A 24,765-nucleotide genomic window follows, 5' to 3' on the forward strand; every position below is an offset into this window, starting at 1 on the left:
TTCCGCAACTTGGTTCTGATCTTAGAGAAGTAATTAATGTCTTTTTTAAATTGTTTGATGTGTAAAAAGTTAGTAAACAGCAAAAACTCTTTTTGTCTGGCCATCTGTTGAGTCTCCCTCTCTTTCCCCATCTTGCACCTGTTTCATGTTTAGTCTAATCTGGCTGCATATTTTTCTGGACATATTAAAACGACAAGAAATTCCAATTTTATTCACATTAATTTGGACCTTTCTGAATCTGAAAATTCAGCCTGAAAGCTAAGTAACTCTTAAACACGTTCCTGAAAAGGTGGAAAAGAAGCAGCAGTTTCACTAGATGATGAGGTCTTTGCACAGAATCCTGTCTTTCACGGTTGTACGTGGGGGTTAGGCTCGTGTCGGCACCACTAACCTCTGACCTTTTCCCTCCCCAGATACCCGCCAGGTGTGGTTGGAGTGGCTCCGGGCGGCATCCCAGGGGCTTTAGAGGGCATGGTGCCTGGTGGGGTGCCCATCGCCCACACCTTGCCCTCTGGTACACACCCCTCCCAGGCCCCATCGCCCAACCAGCCCTCTAAACACGGCGACACTAGAGAGCACCTCACCGAGCAATAGCAGCAGAAAGGATACATACGGCAGCATCTCATCCGGCCTGTTGACACTCAGAAACAACCAATCAAAGCAACTGACCAACTGGGACCAAGAGACAGTGAAACGACACAAGCGGCTGCCTGCTAAAAATCCAGCCAGCAACTGGGAACAAAAGAAGTGTTCCGGGAAATTTGTACTTTTAACCCTTTTAGTTTTTACTCTCTGTCTCTTTGGGTTCAGTTACCGACTTTACTCTTTGATGATGATGTATTTTTGTCTTTCTTTGGGACATGCCTATGATTGTGGACACAGAGTCCAGTGTTTTTAGTGCTCCGGGATTACCCGATGAGACTCTGTTCAGCTTCCCCCACCGTACCACCCACCTCAGAGCTCATGGGAAATGTAAGCCCACTTCTAAACACACCAACTGAACAAGAGAAAAAAAAGAAAAAAAAGAAAAAGAAAAACCTTTGGCATCATACGTTACTGGATCGTATGACCCCTGACAGCGCTCCTAATCTTCCCCGCCTCTTCTTCACCCAGCTCCAATCCTCATTGTGTAACAAGTGTGTGTTATTTAGGCCCCCAATTATGCCTCAGAAGAGAATTATTATTAATATTGTTTTTTTCTTTTTATCATCAGTGTGAATGACTAAAAATGGATTATCAGCTTATATATATTTATCAAATTAAAGAAAAAGATTGTTCATCAATTATAGTAATCAAAAGTGGGCTTTAACCCTTTCCTGGCAGTGGTACATTTGACACCTGTCACAGCTGGAGTTCCAGCTTTTCACCACTAGAGGGCACTTGTACACAGTGTGAGAATTTTTGAGTTTTAAGTGTCTCCAACTTACTACTTTTTAAAGCAGTTGGTGATTAACGTAAAGCCATTCATTAAACACGTAACTGCAGCTGAAGCTTTTGAAAAGAAGTTATTTTGTACTTTTAGTTCCTAAAAGCTCAGCGATGCATCCAGTTCTCTCCAGAGAAGCGTCTGATGGCTAACTAATCATAATGGCAGTCTTGTTAGACATGGTGACCCAGTCCCTTCTGTGAGCACATTTCACACTGAAGACAGGAAAGGGTTAAATTCAGCATGGTTTCTTAATGACTCAGGAATAACACTTTTTTTTTTGCAGATATTGTTTCTCCTCCCGCCCCTCCCCCCCGCAAAATAATTGTCTATAAAAGGAAAAAAAGAAAACACAAAGACTGATCTGGTTCGTCTGAATATTGAATATTTCTCTCCATCATCCTCTCCATCGTGGTATTTTTATAAAAAGGACACATTCACACATTTTTTTGGTGTTAAAGAGTTTTGAGGAGTCCTGTTAGATTCGTATTGCCTAGTTAAATGTTCCTATAACCATAGTCCTATGTGATCCCCCCTCTCTACCTGCTCCTTAATATTTCCTTTGTTCTAATGAAGGCCAGGTTCTTTGGGGCATCCTGTACTCTGTAAGAGCAATAGCTGAAACTCTTATTTAGTGTCCCAACAATAGCAGAAGAGGCAGCCAGCAGTATGTTTTTGTTTTTAGTGTGAGTATTTGTATTTGTTTCTTGTACAAGGTGAACATTTAGCATTCAGTGCAGTTCAAATAAAAAAAAAAAAAAAGAAAGAGAAAAAAAAAAAGATAAAGATACGATTCTGAGAACCAGCCGTCTGTACTGACTTCTTGATTTTCATGTAAAACAAGTTTACTCCCTTATGTACATGCACTGGCCGCTTCATTAGGTACACCTGTTTGTTAACTCAGCAAATGTCACAGCAAGAAAATAATCACATTTAGCCATGTACAGTCAAGATTGGCCTTCAAAGGCCCAGCAGAATGCAGAAGAAAGGTGATTTTAGTAAGTATATCAGTAACTACTGATCTACTGGGAATTTCCCCGTACAGTAGAGAAGAAAGGTGAGTGGCACTTCTCTGGGTGAAAGTGCATTAATCGCGCACGGAGCATGCAGGAGAGCATCTCTGAAAGCGCAACGCATCGAACCTTGAAGCAAGTGGCGTACAACAGCAGAAGATCACATGCGTGCTGTGTCTGTCTGATAAGAACAGGAAGCTGAAGCTACAATTTGAAGATTTGTCAAATTGGACAACAGAAGAAGAAGACTGGAAAAATGTTGCCTGGTTTGCATGTCTTGATTTCTGCTGCAACATTTAGATGATAACACCAAATTCCTAGCATGGATCCATCGTTCCTTGTATCAGTGATGGAGTGATGGGATATTTTCTTGGTACTTTTTGATCCTGTTGGTACCAATTTATTATTGAGTAATGCTGCTGATCATCTCAATCCCTTTCTGACCACAGTATACCCATCTTCTGATGGCCGCTTCCAGCAGGATAACACTATATCACAAAGCTCAAGTCTTCTCAGACTTGTTTCTCAATGTGACAATCTGCTGTGCTTGTCACCAGATCTCACTGCGCACCTTTTCAGATGTGGTAGAATGGGAGAGTCACATCATGGATTAGCATGAACGTGCAGCCAACAAATCTGCAGCAACTGTGTGATGCTATTATGTCAATATGATCAAAATCTCAGAGCACTGTTTCTAATACAATTTTAATTGTATGCTATGAAAAATGAAGGTCATTCTGAAGGCAGAAAAAGAGTCCACACGGTATTAGCATGGTGTACTTCATAAAGTGATCAGCAAGTGTATATTTCATAATTATGAAAAAAAAATAAAATAAAATAAAAATCACAATATCAGGGCTTTATCACAAGTGTAAAGCCCCAATACTTGGTGGTGGTGGGGGGGGATGAAGACAATACTGAAATAGAATGAAATCCAGTATTTGGGGCTACAAGAAATAACTTCTTATTGAATGAAAAACAAAAACAATCTCACATTGTTTAGTCCCAGAACAATTAATTTAAAGGGGAGGGGGGGAAAAAAAGGTCTGTTTTTATAAACCTCTCTTGATCTAGTAATTCTGTAAGTTTTAAACAAAATCCTGCTGAGGGGGTAAAATAACAGACTGCATATAAAAGATGAATGTATGGAACATAAGTGAAAAGTACCTTAAACCTGCAGTTCTTCATATTGCCAGCAGGGGGAAACTCTTTGGCTACAAAAAGAACCCTGCAGGTTAATTAATATTAAAAGTCTTATTCAGAAATTTAAACTTTAATAAAAATTTGTATTTAATTTTGTCTAAACTGTTGTTTTGCACGTTGCAAATTACGGCCCACGTCAGAGTTAAAAATGATGATAAAGCTAATGTGGGGCCCATCTTGTCCTGAATGTGTAATTTTCTTGGCCAAATTAGCCCCACTATCAAGCACCATGATGGCCAAGATGTAAATATTCAATTTGAGCCTTTACAACATAACTTTACTAACCAATAAGTGATGGTACCGAGGCTAAAGCCATCTTTTATATACAGTTTATGACATGCTTCTAAAACTAACTGTGATTTGCACTATAGAGAACTCCATACTGCAGTGATCCTACTTATATTTAGATGATGTGGGTGCACAATGTGAACATTATTGGCTGTGTCCTTGTGTGCGATCAAACATTCCCGATCCACCATCACCCAGTGACTTCAGCTATAACAGGAAGGAAAAGCAATCGTGCGTGTGTGGCGTCACCAATTCAAACAACGAATTTAACAGTGGGAATTAATGAACAATGCAAGTAAGTAAGTAGGTGCAAGTGAGTCAAATTTAATATTAACGCTGTCCACTGAAAGAGGCGGGGCGTTTGGTTTTCTTTCCCCCACCAGCATCATCACCACCCCCCACTCAAACACAAACTGTGTCACACATAGAAATGTCAGTAAGCCTGTATGTCCTCCCCCCCCCCCCCCCCCCTCACAGAATTTATGTATAATCTGTGCAAAATAAAATACTTCAATACTTCAACTGAAAAGATCAAAAAAAAAAAAAAAAAGCAACCAAAAAACAGATAAAACGGGGCAGAACAAAGGGTATCGCCTCCGCGTGCCAACTCTTCTGAACAAATAAATAAATTCAACATCAAATGGGGCTTTGTAGAGGGGATCAGCAATCAGGAAAACAAGTGCTCTGTAAACCTTAAACATACACACACACACACACACAAAAAGGATTATCATCCTCTCAGTTTGAAGCAAAAATTTCTGTCAGGCAATTCTGTATAAATGAACTTTGCCATCTAGTGCAGCTTCAGGATTTCCTTAAATACAGTATATTTTTCCTATATGAGCTATTACTTCTCTCACGGTGAGATAATTACCTTGACAGGAAGCATCAAGATAACCGGTAAGGACTATAGGGAAGCAAACCAAGTGGACTTGCATTCATGGGAGCAGTAATCAGGATTCTGTTTGATGGTGCTGGTATCTTCTCTACCACAGAGCTCACAGAACACATGCATTATTACAAGTTAAAGATTTACATTTTTGGAGAAACGAGGGAGGGGAAGGGGAAATGTAGATAGCAAGGTAGTCTCTCCCAGACCCTATAATGTCCATTCCACAGATTTAAGAGCTCTTTTCTCTCTTCTCTACTTCCCCCTCACTCACTCATCTTCATCGTCCTCTTCCTCGCCATCGGAGAGAGAGGCACAGGGGTGGATCTGGCGGTATCTGTCCAACCACTTCTCCACCATCTGGGTGACCAAGGGGTGGTTACGGCGGCGAGAGCTCTTCTGCATGGCAGCCAGCATGCCTCCTTCTGTCACGCAGCAGTCCAGCCATTCCCTCAGCAGCTTTTCCTGCTGCTCCTCGTTGCCCATCTGAAGTCACACACAAAACATGCTATTAGTAATGTTCAGATACACGCTTTCACCTCACAATAGCACATGTTAAAAGCTTTCCTGCATCAAGACTAATTTGCAAAAAACAAAGCTAAAACTGGTCTACAGCCAAAATCACTGAAACTAATGCTAAAGATTGTTAATCGTTTCACGAGGCACTGCTACCAAAACTGGAATTTTTATTACAAAGGCCGCTCCATCCAAACTGTAGATTCAGTTTTGATGAAATGCAACAAGTATTAAATACAACTGGTAGATTTTTCATATTTTAAGATTAATGCAGTTTTAAGTACTGTGACTCAGAAATGGTACAAGTGAAAGGCTTATAACATCTGGTAGTGCGCTACATTATTACATGGTCACATGGTGAAACCAGCTTGTCTACAAGTCAAAATACACTGGGTAATTGATCCAACTGCTGTTTCTTCACATCCCAACATCCCACCTACACATAATATTTTAACCTAGCCTTGTAGACTGGGCTTTAAATGCAGTCAGCACAGTTCTGTTTGGAAATTGAGCTGGCATAACCCTGCTAGGCTTTCTAATATTCTTCATTAGCCGCTACAGTGGATCAGCCGCCTCCATAATCACACTATCCCTAGCATCCTCGTCTTTCATGCCACCCCTCTTTTTATCCTCCTTCACTACATCCATGAATCCTCCTTCCCAGTAGCTCAAATCAAACACCATCCCTCCTCTGCACATCTCCAAACCACTATACCTAAGCTGTCCCCGTGATGTACTAAATCTTAATCTTGTCCATCCTGGTCACTCCCAATAAGAAAATAAAAATTAGGACCTTTGTCTCCTCTGCCACCTCCAGCTCCGCCTCCTCTGTCAGTTCCACCCCCCGCCCCCCCAAAAAAAGCAGTAAAGTTCAAAAATATTTACAGTAATACCAAAATACACTTCTCAAAATTACCCAATTACCTGCTTTTTAAAGTTAAATTTAAAAAAAATAATTAACAAATCTGCAGTTTTACAGCACAACCACAGTTCCTACCTCTTGTGCAGACAGGAAGTGAATATGCAGCAGCTTCCTTTCGCTGTCCACCAATGGCAGGAAAGTGACTGTGACATCGTCGTCAGTATTGAGGTTGGCGCCCGCACCGCGATTGTCGTAGCCGTCGTTCTCCATAGCCACCAGGGCCGAGAAGTGACCCCGTGTGTAGCCCAGGGCAATGGGGCTCTTCCAGCAGAAGCTCTGCTCCCATAACAGAGGCAGGTACACACCTGAAGACACACAAACTAGTCAAAAGGTGCTGCACGCCACAGCACTCGAGGCATCGGCCAGGAACAGGCTCGGCAACTGTTCGCTCAAATTGTGTGCAAATGTCAGCCGAGGCCGAGCGCACTCTCAGATTTGACCTGACGCTAGAGGCGGCTGCTTTTTAGCCCGCTGAAAACAACCGGTTCTTTGTGAGCAGAGACGAGCTCCGCGGTGCAGCCTGATGCTCTGCTTTTTCAGAAGTGCACCCGCCCTCACCCCTCTGGCTTCTGACAGGCCAGCTTCCAGCTCCAAAAGCACACCAGCAATCACTAAACACTTAGCGTGCAATGTACACAAAAGCTATGGTTTCAGTCTACACACATAATTACCGTAATTGAGGCAGGCCATCATAACCAGGCTGCACCCTAAACGGAACAGATACACAGCGAGGCATCACAGACCATTTTATTTATTCAAATTATCAGTGCAGCACACCGAATGAGGTCAAGATATTCTGGCAGCCACGCACTCCAGCTGTGCTCACTCTGCATCTCATACACAATAGCCTGTCTGTATGAGTAATTCTAATGGCCTTGTTTCATGTGGTGTTGCTGCAGGTGTTTAAAGCTGGCTCACACCATGATATATGTTAGAAATAAACAGCGAAGCTCACCGGGGTCAGTTTATCACAAATTCCACTCAATTTTAAAAAGTTCTTTCTGCTTAAATTAAATATTAGCAGAGCTGTAACATAAGTGACTACTACACCCTCTACAGTGCACACACGAGGGTCCAAAGCTTCACCTTTGATAGTCACATCAATAAATATTAAGAAACATACTGATCAGCAAGTGTCAGTACTCTGTTTCCATTTTCCCCAAGATCTGACACCCTTTACAAGTTCAGGATCTGAGTTGAGAACACCGTTTTGTATTACAGCCACACGATGCCTCACCTTGAAAACGAGTGTATCCTAACGTTTCCCCACGGAAACTTTTGTAGTATTTCACTCCGTAGACTATGATGGGTCTTCGAAGAATATGTGCAAGAACAAAAATGTGGGTCTGCTCTAGGCTGGCCCCGGGCTAAAAAGGAGGAGAAAAAGAAAAAGCATAAGAATAGTTAGGCATTGTGATCATACTGCAAAGAGAAAAGTATCTTATGCGCGAGTATGAACGCTTTTCTTTCCTTCTCATTGGGCACATTACATAAGCACTTTTAAATATTCTACTGCTGCAATGATCTATCGCATAAAAAGGGGTTTCAAAGTTTCAGCCTTGTGGGATGGGATTTAAAAAGCTTGGTTTTTATCCTTCGGCTCTCATCTCTCCGTTGCTGTCAAAGCCTGAGACGAGGTCATCGCTTGGTAGCTTTTGCTGTGTTTGTTTGTGCTGCTGGTAGAGTGGCTCTAAGCTAAATGCCTGTAAATCCCAAGGTCACATGCTGGGGAGAGAGAGTGCTGCTTCAGCAGGCGTGCCGGTAGATCAGCTGTCTACAACTTCATCTTAGGGGATCAGCAGTAAATTGCTTATGTCCTATCTGTCATTCACACATGATCCACCATGCACAGTGCGACCCTTCCGACTGTCTTTTCCCATTTAGACTAATGCACATATATGACAATAGTTCATAGTTTCAGTAGCTTGTGCTTTATGCAGACCTTTATTTCCTCAAATAGAGTTGTTTAAAAAAAAAAAAAAAAAAACCGTGGTCGAGGTCACTGCAGCAACAGAATCTGACAAAACAGCAAATCAATAGCTACACTAACATATGTTTTGCACTTCTGGTGGTGTCGTGAAGTTGGCAAGCACAATTAATCTACTTGCAACTGCGGTGTCAGCCTGTTGAATTATATAACCGCACGCCCGTACTGACGAGATAACCTATCGGCCTGTTTGAGGCGGCGGAGTGAGCGTTGTGCACGTAACACGACTACCCAGTGTTAGAGACCAGATGGAAGAGGCTCCACGAACAGACTGATTGTGTTCATGTCAAGATATTAAGCAGATCAGCTTCTAGCTTTGAAAAGACTGTTTCAAATGATTTCAATGTAAAAGGGCTTATTTAATTGATATTTGTTCAACTGTATTAATTGTGCATATTGAGTTTCTTTGAGGATAGCTGTTTGTAAATGACAGTTTTTGAGTTGAGTGAGCAAAATATAAATGCATCCAACTATCTTATGAGTTGCCTTTCCTTGATCAAATACAGGCGATACATTGCAATTTTGATGTTTTCCCACAATTATTGCAATATGACTCACACGCTTTTGCTGACTGGAGTGCTGCAAGAGTCTAATGAATATGCAAACAATGCAAGAGAGGAAAGGGACTATTGTTATGTAAATATTTTGGAGACAGACGTTTTGGGTCATAAACCTTCCCGTTTTGCCTTTGTTAGTGCATCAATTTATACATCATTTTCCAGCTTTTATTTCTTTTGTAGACCAAAAAATAAAAAACATTTAAAATGTACCACTGTCTTTAAACTCAATGGAAGTGAAGGTAGGCTGTAAACCAGAGACAACAACATAATTACCTGGCTGGCCAAAGACAGAATGAAGGCCCAGTCTTCCTGCCACTGCTCCTCTCTGAGGGAGAAATGTAAACCAAAGCTCTGCGAGTACCATGACTCCCACTCCTTCCAGCGTGTGTAAAACCTATTTTTAAAAAAAAGAATATTATTATACTATTTTCAAAGCTTATTGAATTAAAGGTGACCTCGAGCTCAGCCTGCTTGTATAGAATGGATTACTTTATGTATCCATTTACAGAGCTTCAAAAGAGCTACACTTTAAGTGCCAGAGGTCTTAATTATACATAAACAGAACAATCCACACACCTGCAATGCTCATTAAAAGGACTTCTACCCATGTTTTTTGTCTTGTATGAGTGTAGTCTATAGGCATGTCCTCTAGAAAGAATATTCTGTTATACACCAGTTTGAAAATCTGGATTTACAGTCACTCGTATTCCAAGAATATAGCAAAAACTTTAGAATAAATATAATTATGATGTAAACAGGTCATAAATTCACAAAGAAAAAAAAAAACAAAGTGCTTGTGTTAAAGTGAATCGAATCAATACAATAAAGTCTAATTAAATAAAATAGCATAACTTGGTAGAGGGGGAAATGATGAATGACTTTTTTTTGTTGTTTTAATGTGTCCAGTCTTGTTTGCAGTTTATTTCTTTCAGTTCGTCTGCTCTCGCTTTGTTTTTATGCAGATAACACAAGGCCATTTTTGAATATGCAACATGAACTGAGAGCAGCCTGTGAAAATTTTCAAGTGTCAAGTATCAGACTACAGGAACTGTGTAGGGCTGAGCCTCTCACCAGTGGGAGCAGTCGTGCAGGCTGTCGTGGAGAGCCTTGCGGAGGACAGAGTCCTTGTCGTAGATGCCCCAGGTGGCCTGCAGAACAGAGTCCAACAGGCAGTCTCCGGCAGTGCGGTTCCACAAGGCGTAGAGGCGACTGTCCAGGCGTGTCCCCAGCTCCAGAGACCAGTTGATAACAGGAGATTCCTCTTCCAGTTCTACAAACAGATATAAATGTGCGATTGGGTGTTGAGGACTCCAAGACAATAACTAATCAAGTTCCGTGTTGTTGCAGTGAAAACACAAAAGAGGAACTTGTGGCTGCATTTATTTTCTCCGCTAATATATTTGATAGTTTAATGAAAAGAATCAAAACAAAAAATTGTGTTTCCAAAAACTCAGCATAGGATTGCATAGATGCTGCGTTAAGTGTTTCAGATGTGCAGCTGCTGCAGCCGCTATTTCCGCAGGGACAAAATGCAAAACCTGCTTTTCTCTTCCCATCGTGAAATATTATTAAACACATCTCCCTGAATATGCAATCATATTCTGCACCAGAAACTCAAGGCAGCTCTATCCAGTAGCCCACTTTAAGGTGGCTTAAATGGGTCATAACACTCCTTTTATATCTTCGTTGAAACACAAAACACACACACAGCTGCACTGGGAGAGTGTCATTAGATAAGTATGTGGGAGGGAAACTAGTGAGCTCAATTAACCTAATTAGAAAAGGAAAAGAAGACGAAGCAGGAGGTGGGGAGCTGATTGAAGACAAACACAGGCAGGGAAGATGCTAGTTTAAAGTCCCTTCTATTGCAGGACGTGAATGGCTGAAAACATGCAACTGGACAGATTGAGAATATGACACAGGATATAAAGAATGACATCTTCAGTACCTTTCTGCACATCTCGATCTAACACCTCATCAAACAACTTCTCCTGGACAGCAGGCGGCAAGTCTTCTATATCTGCAGAGAAACATGGGAAAGATAGGTTTTCATGCTCGTTATAACCTAATGGTAGACAAGGCCGAGGGCAACATAAATGCTACAGTAATGACACACAGAGGGGATGTTCTTCACTGGATGGCATTTTGTCAATGGCACACTGTAAATACAAGCTCTGTGTATTGAACTGTGCACACACAAAGCCAGAACACTGGTGGCTGTTCTCTGGTTCAATAGTGAATGGCACTGGCTTTGTCTGAGAGCAAGAGAGACACAAACAGACAAAGCGAGAGAGCGAGTGCCCTGCAGCTGGCCTCGGGCCAAATTCACTCTGTAGTGAAATGCTTGGCATTAGACGCACACACACAAAAATTCGAATTTATATGCAAAGGCTTCATAATCTTTGCTCCCAGGGACAGCAGCAGGACTAGATCAGAACAGTGGGTGTTCTTAAAAGTAAAGTGCATGTCATTTCAGTGAAGACATAATGCCACAGGGACGAGCTGATGTTTCTCTGAGCAATGCGGCGGGGTCCTATTCTTACACTCAAGTTCACACATTGACAATTTAGACATTTATACTGTGTAGAAGAAAATTCTACAAAGAAGCCATGAATAGAATCCCAAAGAGCACAAAAGTAATTATTTCCCCGTTGCTTGCTTCCAGAGTAAATGGAGCCAGTAATATTCAGTGTCAGACATGACAAATATTAAGACTGGTTGTTGGGGTGGGAGTTTAATCTGAGCTGTTTATTGAGGCTACAGGAAAAATTATATATTTCTGCGAGCACAGGCCCATAAAGCAAAACTGATAAAGGGATAAACAGGAAGAGAGGTTAGATTACACGCACAAACACACACCAATAAAAAATAAAAAAAAAAAGTGGTATAAGCATTAAGACCCAAGTACCTGCGGGCAGAGTAAAAGTGACCAAGTCGGTGAGGAAGTAACAGGTGAAGTCTCCTTTACGTTGACGTAGTGAAGATGCAATCTCTCTGCGGATCTGCTCCGTCAGCTCGGGACACACCATGGAAGGGATGCACTTGGCTGCTTGCTGGCTCACCTTATAGACATGCACACAGATTAAAAAATTTTATTTTACAATGAAATTAAAAGATTAAATGAATATGTGAACTTTGGACTATATAACTAAAACTAAGCTAACTTATCTACACTTAAGATACGTCTGCAAATGTACTACCCCAAAAGATTTGTTATGCTAAATGCTTGCCCTCCCAAACTGAAAATTCAAAACCGCAAGCTCCACCCACGACATTATGGTAGCGCGCCAGATGTTGTCCATCAGCTGCAGCACGCCAGGAGGGTTAGCATCAAAAGCTGGGCAGGCACAGTGCCAATTCTATTAAACAGAAGCATTGTAGTCACCCACACTGCATGCCGAGAGTGAATGCGCTGCCATCCTGTGCACTCAGATACACTGTGTCTTCTCTTGCTCACAATTTTGTTTGAATTGTCAATTCCAGTTTTAGTAGTATTAGTGAATCTTCTCAAACAGAGACGAGATCCTTGACACATACTCATACGCCGTCGAGACATGGTTCCCATGCATTTCACGCAGCACAAAAGAGGAAGTTGGTCCACCTTACCCACCCAAGCGTTTTTCATTCTGGGGATCAAACTCTCCCATGCATAGTAAAGACCTGCCTTTCTATGCTTGCCAACATGCTTCCTGTGCCTTTTCCTAATCACTGTTTGCTCTCCGAAATCACATCAACTCTTATCATGCCCCATAAGAAACAATGACAGAATAGCAGCAATTCTAATACCCCCCTAATTCTAAAAAAGTGCTTTTCTGCTGTAATTCTATGCATTAAGAGCATCTATTTTTCATTATATAGCACACTTGGTAAGGAGCAATTATAAGCGGTTGTGGCTGATAATGAGAAATACAAAAAAGCACTTAAAAATGAAAAGTTTCTGTAACATAAAGACTTTACAGGCATGTTAGAATTTTTAGGATCTTTTTATAAAAACTGACATAAATCCTCTTAAGATTAAAAACTTATAGCAAATTTTTGCTCAAAGATTCAAGACTATGCTTACCTCTGTTAGCAGAATGGCGAGCATGTCCTGCCTTTGAAAGCGAATAGCCAGATGTACCAGAGTGAAGCCTACATCAAAAGCTGAGGACCGATTAAGGAGCTGCACCTCGTCTGCAGTGAGCTGTCGGGCAATGTCGCCACCGGATGACTTATAAGCTTCTACTGCCGCCAGGTCTCCCTCCACAACGCCTGCAGGAGAGGAAGGAAGGAAGGAAGGTTTTTAAAAAAAAAAAAAAAAAAAAAAAAAAAAAAATCAGAAGGAAAAATAATGGAAAACAACTGTTAAAAGTGATGAATCAGTGCCTAAATATTGCTGACACAGCTTCTTTTCTAGGATTGTGTGTAGCGAGGCTACCAAACTTTAATAGAGTGACTCATGTCAACATAGTCGGCCATTTATGTCATCACATGACATACACATTCAAGTGCGGTGCATCGATATAGGGAAGACTAAATGATACAACACAAGCCATTTAACAGCACTACAAGTCCAACCTCAGAGCTGACCATAAAAGGTTCAACACCTTTGTAAACATCATAACCCATCTGCAATGTAGCCTTTATTACTTTGGATTAGTATTACTTAGGCATACTGAAACAAGCAAGTGTATTCAAAAGATAATCAAAAGAACATACATGTATCAGCAAAAAAAAAAAAAACAACAACATTAAAATCCATTTTAAAAATGGTTTAGATATATTTTTTGGAGCAGCTTCAATCCCCATGTCTGTTCTTGTAGAAGCAAGATGTAACAGACAGCTTTAAATGTGCTAACACAACATCGCAAATCACAATTTATTAATATTAAAACCTGGGAGAAATTTGTAAAACAAATTCAACTAGAGGAAAAAATTAAATAGGGCCTTGATGTCATTCGACAGCTCTGATGACCTTTAGATGTAGCCACGAGCTAACCGAGTGCAAGAACAGTTATCACACTGTCGGGCTACTACATAGCAGAACAGACAGAGCAGTGTAGCTGTAATGTGGCGCTATCAGAGAGCTGTGTAACACATAGGACAGTGTGTTGAACCTACTAGTCTCAACATCTGTTATGAGTGAAACAGCCAGGTAGCAAACAGGACACTGGAAGAGCTGCTTTATTTAAACTGGCTGCCTTACATCAGGATGTTCTCTCAGGCAGGGAAGAGGACAGTTGAGTGAATCTGGACTAAAACATTCCAAGCATGACCCTTCTCATTTTACACATACTGGGTGACATTTTGCAAACAGATCTATAAATACATGCAGAATGATTTGAGTTGCAATAGCTGTTGCTATGCGGGAGACCTCAAAGGAACTCAAGAATGCGGTGACCCGTTTTCAGTGAATACAGGCAGTTTTGCTAAATTTAGACTTAGATAAACAAACCGTAAACCTTTGTCAGCGTCAAGCTGAAGCTGTTGATTTACTGGTCGATCTATGTTCCTACCCTTCCCTGTGGCCGTGAGCTCTGGGTAGTGACCCAAAGGAACTGATTGCTCATTTCCGCTGCTTTTATCAGCAATCTGCAACTAGTGTACCCTTAGAGATAGGATGACGAGAATGGCAGTTCGAAAGAGGGTCAGTGTTCAGGCAGTTGACTATGATACCTCCTGGATGGCTCTTAGTTGAGGGGATTCTAGCATATCCAACTGGGAGGAGACCCAGTGCAATCCTAAAACATGCAGGAGAGATTACGTTTCTCACCTGGCTGTCTCCCATGACATCACTGATTAGACTGCTGCATCAAGTCCCTGATAAACGGGAATGGATAGATATCCTACTGGTTAAGGCAGCTAGGTTTGCAAAAAAACAAAAAAAAACAAAAAAACCCCCAGACCTTTCTTGTGTGACTCATACCAATCTTTGTAATATAAAACAAAAGCAATAAAAGAGAAGTTATGAAGACTTTCTAAAAACCGAGAAACAAGTAATTGGATGGTCAAGTAATGTGCATTGGCATGGTGAGCAAGCATTAGTGCAAACCAGATTTCTCGACCAGTATTAGGGCTGCCACGATTAGTCGACTAGTCACGATTACGTCGACTATCAAAATCATCGACGACTGATTTAATAGTCGATGCGTCGTTTGAAGCTTTGTAAGATCACAAAAGACGCAGGAATAAGTAGTAGAATTTAAGAGTGCAATAACGGACTGAAACAGAAGATGGCAGCACTGCATGTACAAGGATGCCAGCTGCTGTTAAACCCCGAAGAAGAAGAAACTGTGTCCCAGAATTCATAGCGTAGCCCAGCTCAGTTTCCAACAATGGTGGCAGCTAGTTAGCTTTAATATTACTCTTATTATTCTTTCTGGGTCACAAAATAAACGTTTAACATATTTTCAGGCGAGAATGTAGCTGTATAAACCTCAAATATCTGCTCAGTTTATCAAGACACCACATATTTTCAAAAGCGCTTTTCGGAGACGTCTGTTACCCACTAGCTCGATAGCTAGCCGGGGGCAAGGCTCACTAGAGCCCGTGAGAACACCGGACTCCCAGCAAATAGTTTTCAAACCCACTGCCGTCTTTCGCTACTCAGGTTAAATATATATAAGGCTACGTTCACACTGCAGGCGAAAGCGCATCAAATCCGATTTTTTTTACCCTATGCGACCCATATCCGATCATGGTATGACAGTGTGAATGGCACAAATCCGATATTTTCAAATCTGATCTGGGTCACTTTCGTATGTGGTACTGAATCCGATACATATCCGATGTTTTAGAAAGCGACTGCTGTTTGAACGGTCAGGTCGCATTAAATCCGTCTTTTACGTCACCGACACAAGACAGACGCCAATTATCAGCTCCGGAGGAGCACCCGAGAAGACATCGTGAACGCTTCCTGGCCATCCAGTGTAGATGTCAGTGAAACTGTTGGGAAGACATCGTTGGAGAAACGTGAACATTTTATTTGTACTGTATAATCTGCAGATTCTGACAGAAATCTGCAACTATCCTTTGAAGCACCGCTCCTCTAAAACAGCAATAAGGATAATTATTAGGTTATTTACATTATTATGTAAATAACAAAATAACTTAAAGCAAAAATTGGGAAACGTAAAGTCCGAAGTCTTTATATTAACGGCCATCTGTCAAACAATACTGTTTGGTCTGGGTCTAAACAGAGCGCGTTGTGTGTGAAGTCTTCTTTTGCGCATGCGGGCCACTTTGAGCGTTCACACTAGAGCGCGTTTGCTGTCGCATTTTATTTGTAGTGTGAACACGCAGACACAAAAAAAATAAAAATCGGATTTGATCAAAAAAAAAAAAAAAAAAAAAAAAAAAAAAAATCGGAATGAGCAATAAGACCTGCAGTGTGAACGTATCTGCAAATTTCATTCAAATTTAATAAACTATCATCTTGTCTTTATTTTTAGTTAGCACATACCATAAACACTTAAAGCTGTAAGCTAATGATAGTTATATAAGAGCAGATGCATGCTAGTGCAATAAGCTGTACGTTTTACGTCCAATAAATGCATGATCTGATTAGTTGACTAATCGCAAAAATAATCGGTGACTAGTCGACTATCAAAATAATGGTTTGTGGCAGCCCTAACCAGTATTTTATCTTTCGGAGCGCTGTATGGGTCCTTTCATTTAATGTAAATGAAAACATTTAGGTTTTAGCAACTGCAACCCATTAAAAGATTAGGCTATGTAATATTCGTCCCCATAATGACCCAATCACCCAGAGATGGGTCATAGAGGTTTTTAGGCATGATGGTTTGTGGTTTTATCCCAACTAGAACGCCTCATTACGCCCTCAGTGAACTAACATGTCAGAATATTTTGCCTTTGCATGCTTGACAAGGTCAGCTTCATGAGAGCATGTCTGATCCCAGCAGTGCCTACAGTCTGATCAATGCACATCATGCAGGTTGTGAAAGACTTTGAGCTAATATTGGTCTGCGCTTAACAAATACACAGTCTGACATTGTTTCTCAATCAGCTGCTCCACAGTAACCTATGGTTATCTAAAAGTAATGTGCTGGAACAAATGAAATCAATGTCTGTTTGTTTCTCGATATCTCTCACCATAAGTACTACAAAGTGGTGGGCTTGCATTTTTTTTGAATCATCTGAAAAATTCAGTTCATCGTCGAGATTAATTTAATCTTCTGAAAGCAAAACAAACAGAGGTCCTTGATAATGTTTTTTTCTCCCACACCACATTATCAGGAACCGCATCGAAATATAAACAGAGCGGCAACAGCAAGAGACACCAGTTAGGTTTTTCACTGAAACAAAAGAACCATAATACAAAAACATGTCCGCTTCCTTTTGTGGGAAAGCACAATCAATGGGAATCATCTGATTTTGGCTCTTGTACGGAGCACAAAAAACATTAAAGTAGAACTGCAGGAACACAGTAAAGTGAAGTGAGATCGTGTTTTCAGACCTGAGGAAGTGCTTGGCCATAACATACTCGACTCAGGCACTTCCTCCACTGACAAACACTTTGAAGAGCACATGCGGTATAACCGTAAAGAGTCAGAGACATGGTATGAAGAAGAAGAAAAAAAGGCTCAGCCATATTTAAAGTTAATACATGAGTCTTCCCATGTCTTTAAGGACAGCGGTAGGGAGAGGGGAAAAAAAGAAAACGACAAAAAAAACAAAAAAAAAATACTGCCAAGTTCAATCAGTGCAAAGGTCAAGGGGGCGTTGATCATGTGCTGCACTCATGTTTTTTTTTCCCTCTGTTTTTAATGTCCTGTCAATGTTATTTTTACCTCTTGGGGGGCTCTGTTCAGCACATACGCGTCACTGTTTACAGGGTCTATTGACTGTGAGCCAGGAGACTCTCTGCTCCATGGGCTGCACTTGCACTACGCTGCCCAGACGGCCCATTCATCCCCACCAGCTGGGAAGCACTCACACCCTCTCAGTTGCTCAAAGATGCTCTCAGAGCCCAAGTAAAAGCACTGGGAACATCAGTGGTGAGTTGGACCAAATTCCTACTTTCCCTTTTACCACATTTTATGGTTTTTTTCATTGCAGTCAGCAGTATTTACCTGATGGCACCGCCCTATGAAATAACACAGCAGGAATTTCTTCTGTACTCTAATATTTGGAGACTAAACAATGAGTCATGCCGTCACTCATTTATAAAATACAAAGTGGCTCTTAGTGCTGTGCAACCTTGGCACTTTGCAGAGTGATGCACCATCTGCAATGTAATAACACAGAAAATGTGTTGCATTGGGGACAATAACTGCCACCTCTGTCTGGAGTACAATGCTTTGCTGTCACTTAGCATGACATCACAGACACACAAAAAAAGTGTTGTTATAAGAAAAACATGACATAGGAGAGTGTATTCTTTTTAAACAAAATTAAGAAACAAGCACATTTTCACATCATTCATTTGCTATGAACCAACTGATCTCCTAATCCATGCAGAAATTACATGTAACGTAGAAAGGAGGAAAAAAAACTCACCAGCACATGCACTAAGAAACAGCCAGTCAGTTTTCTTCATTCGGTTCCTAATCTGCTTTAACCTCTTGAAGTCGACTTCTTGTTCCTCTTTGCTCATGGCTCCAGCTGCAAGCTCTATCCTCTGGAAATCCATAGTGACATGATCTTCCCTCTTGGGCATAGGAGGGGATCTCCTTTGCCCCTGGCCTTCGCTGCAACTGCCCCTCCACCGAGCCCTGTCTTGCTCGTTGATTACGGGTGAGGGCTCCGCAGACTCGGCCAGCTCTATGGCTTCTTGGTTGTTGGGCCTGGGGAGGGCACACACCACACATTTTGTAGTTCTGGGCCAGTTCTGGTAAGTGCAGGCGATACATGTCCAGTGCTGCTGGTGGGTGTTGAGTCTGTTTCTGTCATTATACTCCTCACAGGTATCCACAGGAGAGTGGAGAGCAGGGCGGCAACCTGCATTGGAGCCTGACGTCTGTGGGGACTCAGTGGGGCTGCTGGTCCTCGGGCGCTGACAGAGGCACTGTGTGCAACGGATGGCACGAGGCCAGTTCAGATAGGTGCACATCTGGCAGGACCACTTATTGGCAATCTCAGCCATACTGGGTGACCTGACTCTAGGCCTGGCACTGGAATCAGGACAGATGAGGAGGCTGCTGCCACTTTCACTTCTAGAAGGCTCCCACTCCAGCCCGGGGTCCAGATCAGGACTGTTTTTGTAAGGTTCCTCTGTAATAATGGGTCCCCTCAACCTCGGTGCACGGCACATAGTACATTTGATTGCAGATGGCCAGTTTTCATAGGTGCAGTAGTCACAGGCCCACTTTATCCTCTGCTCCGTCATTGTGGACTACTTTAGTTGGATGCACTGTTGTGAAAAATCCCGTTAGAGTTGAGACATAAACAATAGCTCTGCGAATAATCTCGAATAAGCAGGTGTTACAAACCATTGTGTTTAGATATAAGAATTCCGTCCAGCATATGCTCCAGCAGTTTGTAAACTAACCTGCATCTGATCGGGCACATTCAATGACACACTGGCAAGATTACATTTTAGAGTGTTTGAATCCTTAATAATCCGTAACTCTAAGAAGAATGGTTAACAGCGCGGTTTTAACTCATCTGACTAAAGACACTATTGCGTTACTCTGCAGTTGTGTTTTTAGTCTTTAGCTTTAGCTTGCTAGCTACTGAGCTAACCTCCTAGCATATATAGAGCTAACTGCCATCAAATCCAACGATTAACGCGCACGACGGAGCATACAGTCATGGAAAAGGTCATAATTTCATTCATGTGAAGAAAAATGTGATAATCTTACCGTTTCGTGACTGCGCTGCGCCGCCGAAAACCACAACAAACCCTTCTCGTTCACTCCCCCTCCTCCCCTCCTCTCCTCCTCCTCCGGCTCAATCAAACCTTTCCCAATCCGAATGATTTCGACTCCTCTGCCCTCTCACATGTTTACCTTCGTGGACTCGTTAACCACTGGCGGAACAAAGCAATCCCCGGCAAAGCCTGGAACACCTCGAATCATCGTTTAAATCCGCGACTCTCCGTGGTTTACATTGCCTCCGTGTTGTTTAATGGCGGCGACAGCAGACAAATGAGTAGCAGAGCCAAAATAAACGCTGGCCTGCCTCCGTCACCAATCATCTGGCTGAGTTCTCAACGTGATTGGACAAAGGTAAAGTACTGTGTTGCCTTCAGGAACGTCCGGAACAGTCAAAACGCCCTGGGGGGTTTAATTTTTAGGACGCAGAAAGAGTTGATAACCACGTCGCTGAAATACTTTGCATATTTTGTCGATTTTTAGGCACATTGCACTAGACAAAAACATGTTGATGTTAGTCATGCTAAGACATTTGCGATTGGATAGTTTACACATCCCCAAAGATTGGGATAGAAAACTGGATTACATAAATATGACATTATCCGTATGGATATTAAATCCGATATTTATAAGCAGCATAGAAACCATGGTGAGTCTGTAAATTGTTTAATTTCTTAAATTATATTTTGAATACATTCCAATTAAATTCTGAACTAGCTGTGAAGAATAGCAAAAGCGTTAAGTATATGCTGATGTAACTGAAAAAAATAGGCTTTTCGGTTATGAATCAAGGGTTCCGCTTTCTCTGGACACGCCCCTTTCAAAACGTCACTGAAAACATGGCTGTTTTCTTGAGCCGGTTACACCACGTTTCGCTCCACGTTTCTAACGCGGAGAAAATAGCTAATGACCTTGTCTCTAAATTCAAGTTTGATTTATTTGCTGCCAGATTAACTGACAAGTCCAAGCAGTTTGCTTTCAGGAAAGGAGCAGCAGTTTTCGTCGTAAATGAGAGACCCAGTAAAAGCAGCGTGGGACTGAATGAAGGGATACTGGGATTAGCTGACAGATACTCCATTGATCCACAGCGGGCTGACTTGGAGAAGTACAAGCAGGGTAATAATTCTTTGGGATGTCTTTATGATTTAAGCCCTCTTCATCCGGTGGATACTGTAAACAACGTGTGTTTCGAGGTAGAGGATGTCCAAAGGTCATTCAAGGTTCTTCGCGATCTGGGCTGTAATTTCTTGGTGCCTCCCACCACCGTTGAGGACGTGAATGGTCCTGTCACCTACTCGGTAGTAAAATCAATTGTGGGAAACGTGTGTCACACGCTAATTGAGAAGACAAACTATGAGGGAGTCTTTTTGCCAGGGTTTGATGTCATTGAAAAGGACTGGAGCTTGGGAGAAGAGGACATGTCTTGTCCTGTCACACACTTTGATCACATAACTTATGCCTGCCCCAGGAAGACAACCCACCAGGTCATGGGGTGGTATGAGAAGGTCTTTGGTTTTCAGAGGTTTTTCATTGATAGGTGAGAAATTGCTCCGAGGCATTTGTTGCCATATCTTTTCCCCAGCGTGGTGTCAGTAATCTCAAGGCTGTTTGTTCTCCTGAATAGTAATGAAGACGTGGATGAAGGTTTTGTGATAAACCAGGAGGGCATTGGGCTTCGACTTACTGCCATGGAGTACTGGAAGTGCAGCAAAGCAGGCATCGCTCTTCCTTTTGCTGGCAAAAAGGAGCCTGACTGCAAGTTTGTCATTGCGGAATCACTGCCCGAACAAGGTAATAGAAACCCCTAGTTTCTCATTTAAGCCACTATTTATGATCTCCGCCATCATTGTTTGCATTTGCTTTGTCAGGCCGGAACCAGGTTGACACCTTCTTGGAGCAGCATAGGGCCCCAGGGATCCAGCACATTGGGCTGTACACTAAAAACATTGTTTCTACTGCGCACACGATGGCTGAAGCTGGCGTACAATTTTCCTCCCCTCCTCCAGCCTATTACACTCAGGTTTGAATGATTTTGAACTATAATCACTGCAATAAGCGACCTGTGTTTTATTCATATTTTCACATTATAGTTCTGTTTAATTTATATAGTTGGCCTGGATTTTGAAATTTTGGGAATTTGGGAGAAGCTTGTCCTCATACTTCCTGCAAGGCAGGCTTTCAGAGATTTTTCAGATCTTGTTAAAAGGGTACATTTTGATCCAAACCATGATATATTACCACACTTGACAAAGTAGTTATGCCTAAAACCTAGCTGAACTGTGACTTAAGGCTGAAAACGATATCAAAGAAAAGAGGGCTTTGAAGGCAAACTTCTCCCACTAGAACACATAATCCAAGTCATTATCACACTTTTCAAGGTTATGCCATCACCACACAGAAGGAGAACAGGGTCTGCTTTGTACCAGTAATCACAGGAGCAAACACTATAATTACAGACTTTGTAACAAGTTCAAAAATAAAGGAATTTTCCATCTTTTTAAACCCATCCCATTCGCTGTGGCAGCTGGGAAAACAGCAGGAAATAGAGGAAGCAGGTCACAGCCCCCAGATGCTAGCACAGCATGGGATTCTCCTGGATACAGACCTGCACCAGGATCCTTTATCACAGAGAGCATCCAGTGAAAGTAAAAGGTAAGAGCCAATCAAGAGTTGTAATCTCTCACAGCCTTCAAAGAATGCCTCTCTTGTAAATTGTTTTAGTCAATGGTTTCTTTTAACTATCTTTGGCATTATCTTATTAAATAAGTGAAACACTGTGAAAGTTTTGTGTGATGAATGGCTGCTCAATGTCAGCAAACAATCTTATCAGTCATCTCTATTAAAATGAGGACATGTTCCTGTTTTACTATTCAGTACAATTACAGAAGCCCGTTTGGCTTGCAACATGCATGTGAAAACTGCTTGACTTCGTTTAAAATTGCTGCAATAATGATGAAAGACACGAACCACAATTTTTTTTTTTTTTTTTTTTTTTTTTTGTATTCACCAATGAAAAGTTGTGGAAACAGTCCCGAGGCTGAAAGTGAATCTACTGTGCTGCTTTTCCCCTTTCAGACATCTTCTACAGGTGTTTACCAAGCCCATATTTGCTGAGAACACCTTCTTTCTCGAGCTGATTGAGCGAAGAGGGGCAACGGGATTTGGCGAGGGGAACATCAAGGCGCTGTGGCAGTCAGTGCAGGCGTACATGGAAAATGAGAGGGTGGATCGTCAAGAACCTCAGGGATCCTCAAAAACTGCACAAACTGCTCTTAGTTAGCCACTCCAAACATTTCTATAACAGGTTATGTTATTTCATGTGGCTGCACTATTTACTGAAAAACATATGAAATATTTAAATTAGTCTCTAAAAAGTCCCTCGTTGCACTGATGACACATTACTTATTATATAATGTATTCATATCTGTTGAAATGGGTGCTGTGTTCTGTACTTGAAATGATACAACAAAAGACACTTGCTGTAGGAGTAAAATAATGTCTTTGTTTTCACTGTCTCAAAGTAAACCACATTGCTCCAGAGTAACCTCAATAAACTTGACTCACAGTAAACTGTGAAAATCAATTGCTGGCTTCAAAATATTGTGCTCCGTTTTTCTTCTTGTGTGGGCCAAACTTCAGAATAAGCACACTTAAAACCTCTTAGACCTTCCTAGACAAAGACTGACAATGGCCAGTGCATTTTAGTAATTGTCAAAGATACTGGAACTTACAGTTACTTACATTATATAGTAGCACTTGCATGTGGTACTTTTACTTTGCAATGCTTTTGGGTGCAGTGGCTTGTTCTTCATTGTTAATGCAGCATATGTATGTAAAGTGTCTGAACACCACTTCCACATATACTCAATGAAGTATGCACAACAAGCTCAAGCTGCTAGAAGACTGAAAGCTTGCTAATGCATCAATGATAGTGTGCTTTTTTTAATGTATACTGTGCTATAATAACACTATATTAAAGTATTTTCACTTAAAACATTTAAGTGCATTTGCTTACTATAATGCTCATAGTTATGAATGCAGGAAAAGTGAGAAATGTTTATTTATTTTTTTACATTTTATACTAAGGTATTATTAATTGATTTAATGCATTAGCATCACTTAGTCAAAGTCACTGTCCATATGAGAAAAAGTGACCACTTCATTGGCTCGTAATGTAGAAATGTATCCCAAACTATTATTTGCTGTTCACTTCATTATGTAAGCATTATGTTGGTGGAAAATTAAACTAGGCTCTTTGTCCCTTTTTTTCCCTAAATAACCCACCCACACAGTCACTTGAAGAACTGTTACTGGTCAAACAGCTGCACCTCTTTCAGAAGCCGTAGTGGTTTTAGCAATGTGCATGCTTTGGCAAAAAAAAAGTGGCTTTAGAACCTCTTAGAAGGGATCTCCAATCCCACAGAGATGTGCCAGTTCAATTAACTTGGCTATAAACATTATGGATGAGGATTAGTGGGATAGATGAGAAGCAGTGAAGTTTAATGGACTTCCATGAAAGCCATATGTTCTTTTTATGCCCTGTCTGTAGTTACAGTATCCTACTGAGTACACAAGAGAGTCACTGTAAAAACAAAACATAAAAACTCAGCAACAGGCAATTTATGAAATGAATGTACTTCTGCATTTTGACAAATGGTGTCAGTGTTTTTCCTTTAATCAGGGGTCACCTGCTCAGGCAAACTGCATTTTAAAAATGTTGATTCTGTATTAAGGATTTATGTTTTTCGATTACATAACAAGCAAACCGAAGCAGCACATACAAAATAGATGCACTCCCCTTTCTTCATTCACCACTGGAACTGGGCTGTGCTATGGCACGAGTTTCTAAAGTTTAATTTTAATTGCATTTGCTTCGAATTATCTGATATAATAGGAAATTATGCTGTGTGATAGAGAGGATTAACTGTTCATTAAAGTTGAGAAGGGATGGCTCCTGTAACAGGAGTCTTTTAGCCATCTGTCTCCAGCCACAGTGTGAACCCCAGATGGTGTATAGCATTCTGCATGGGGTCTCAGTAAATGGAGCTGGAAGATAACTCCCTATTTACTGTTAACCATACGCTAGCTACAGATTTATTAACAAAAATCATAAAGAAATATGCAAAAACATCATAATTTGTAGCTAC

At 41.3% G+C, this 24,765-nt stretch overlaps 3 protein-coding genes across 12 annotated transcripts in view; 2 read left to right on the forward strand and 1 right to left on the reverse strand.

The window, feature by feature from the left end:
- Positions 1-4,501, forward strand: part of ctbp2l (C-terminal binding protein 2, like) — a 99,871-nt gene extending 95,370 nt beyond the window's left edge. For 9 of the 10 annotated variants that reach the window (XM_082544994.1, XM_082544993.1, XM_082544996.1 and 6 more), the window contains one exon: positions 414-4,501. In XM_082544994.1, the coding sequence (XP_082401120.1) occupies positions 414-594 (181 nt within the window). In that variant the 3' untranslated portion in view covers positions 595-4,501. The remainder of the gene's footprint in view (positions 1-413) is intronic. The other variant, XM_082544992.1, reaches the window with a different exon arrangement.
- On the reverse strand, positions 3,212-19,721 carry zranb1a (zinc finger, RAN-binding domain containing 1a). The gene is made up of 10 exons (XM_082545001.1): positions 19,607-19,721; positions 18,303-19,155; positions 12,868-13,055; positions 11,713-11,866; positions 10,753-10,824; positions 9,876-10,074; positions 9,078-9,198; positions 7,495-7,624; positions 6,333-6,562; positions 3,212-5,305 (listed from the first exon to the last, which is right to left on the reverse strand). The coding sequence occupies exons 2-10, from the start codon at positions 19,129-19,131 to the stop codon at positions 5,090-5,092; spliced, it is 2,139 nt and encodes a 712-aa protein (XP_082401127.1). The 5' UTR covers positions 19,132-19,155; positions 19,607-19,721; the 3' UTR covers positions 3,212-5,089.
- A 620-nt stretch (positions 19,722-20,341) lies between these two features.
- hpdl (4-hydroxyphenylpyruvate dioxygenase-like) lies at positions 20,342-23,201 on the forward strand. The gene is made up of 5 exons (XM_082545002.1): positions 20,342-21,155; positions 21,243-21,409; positions 21,487-21,638; positions 22,143-22,270; positions 22,694-23,201. The coding sequence occupies exons 1-5, from the start codon at positions 20,401-20,403 to the stop codon at positions 22,896-22,898; spliced, it is 1,407 nt and encodes a 468-aa protein (XP_082401128.1). The 5' UTR covers positions 20,342-20,400; the 3' UTR covers positions 22,899-23,201.
- The last annotated feature ends 1,564 nt before the right edge of the window (positions 23,202-24,765 follow it).

Source organism: Aulonocara stuartgranti (genome assembly GCF_965226115.1).
Source record: "Aulonocara stuartgranti genome assembly, chromosome: 8".
In the NCBI taxonomy this organism is placed as follows: domain Eukaryota; kingdom Metazoa; phylum Chordata; class Actinopteri; order Cichliformes; family Cichlidae; genus Aulonocara; species Aulonocara stuartgranti.

Coding starts and splice junctions, on each gene's coding strand:
- zranb1a (XM_082545001.1), bottom strand. CDS start 19,131: ATGACGGAGCAGAGGATAAAGTGGGCCTGTGACTACTGCACCTATGAA. Junction 13,056..18,302: donor GTTTCTTAGTGCATGTGCTG/GTGAGTTTTTTT, acceptor CCTCTCCTGCAG/GCGTTGTGGAGGGAGACCTG. Junction 9,199..9,875: donor CTGCACGACTGCTCCCACTG/GTGAGAGGCTCA, acceptor TTTTAAAAATAG/GTTTTACACACGCTGGAAGG.
- hpdl (XM_082545002.1), top strand. CDS start 20,401: ATGAATCAAGGGTTCCGCTTTCTCTGGACACGCCCCTTTCAAAACGTC. Junction 21,410..21,486: donor GGAATCACTGCCCGAACAAG/GTAATAGAAACC, acceptor TTGCTTTGTCAG/GCCGGAACCAGGTTGACACC. Junction 21,639..22,142: donor CTCCAGCCTATTACACTCAG/GTTTGAATGATT, acceptor TCGCTGTGGCAG/CTGGGAAAACAGCAGGAAAT.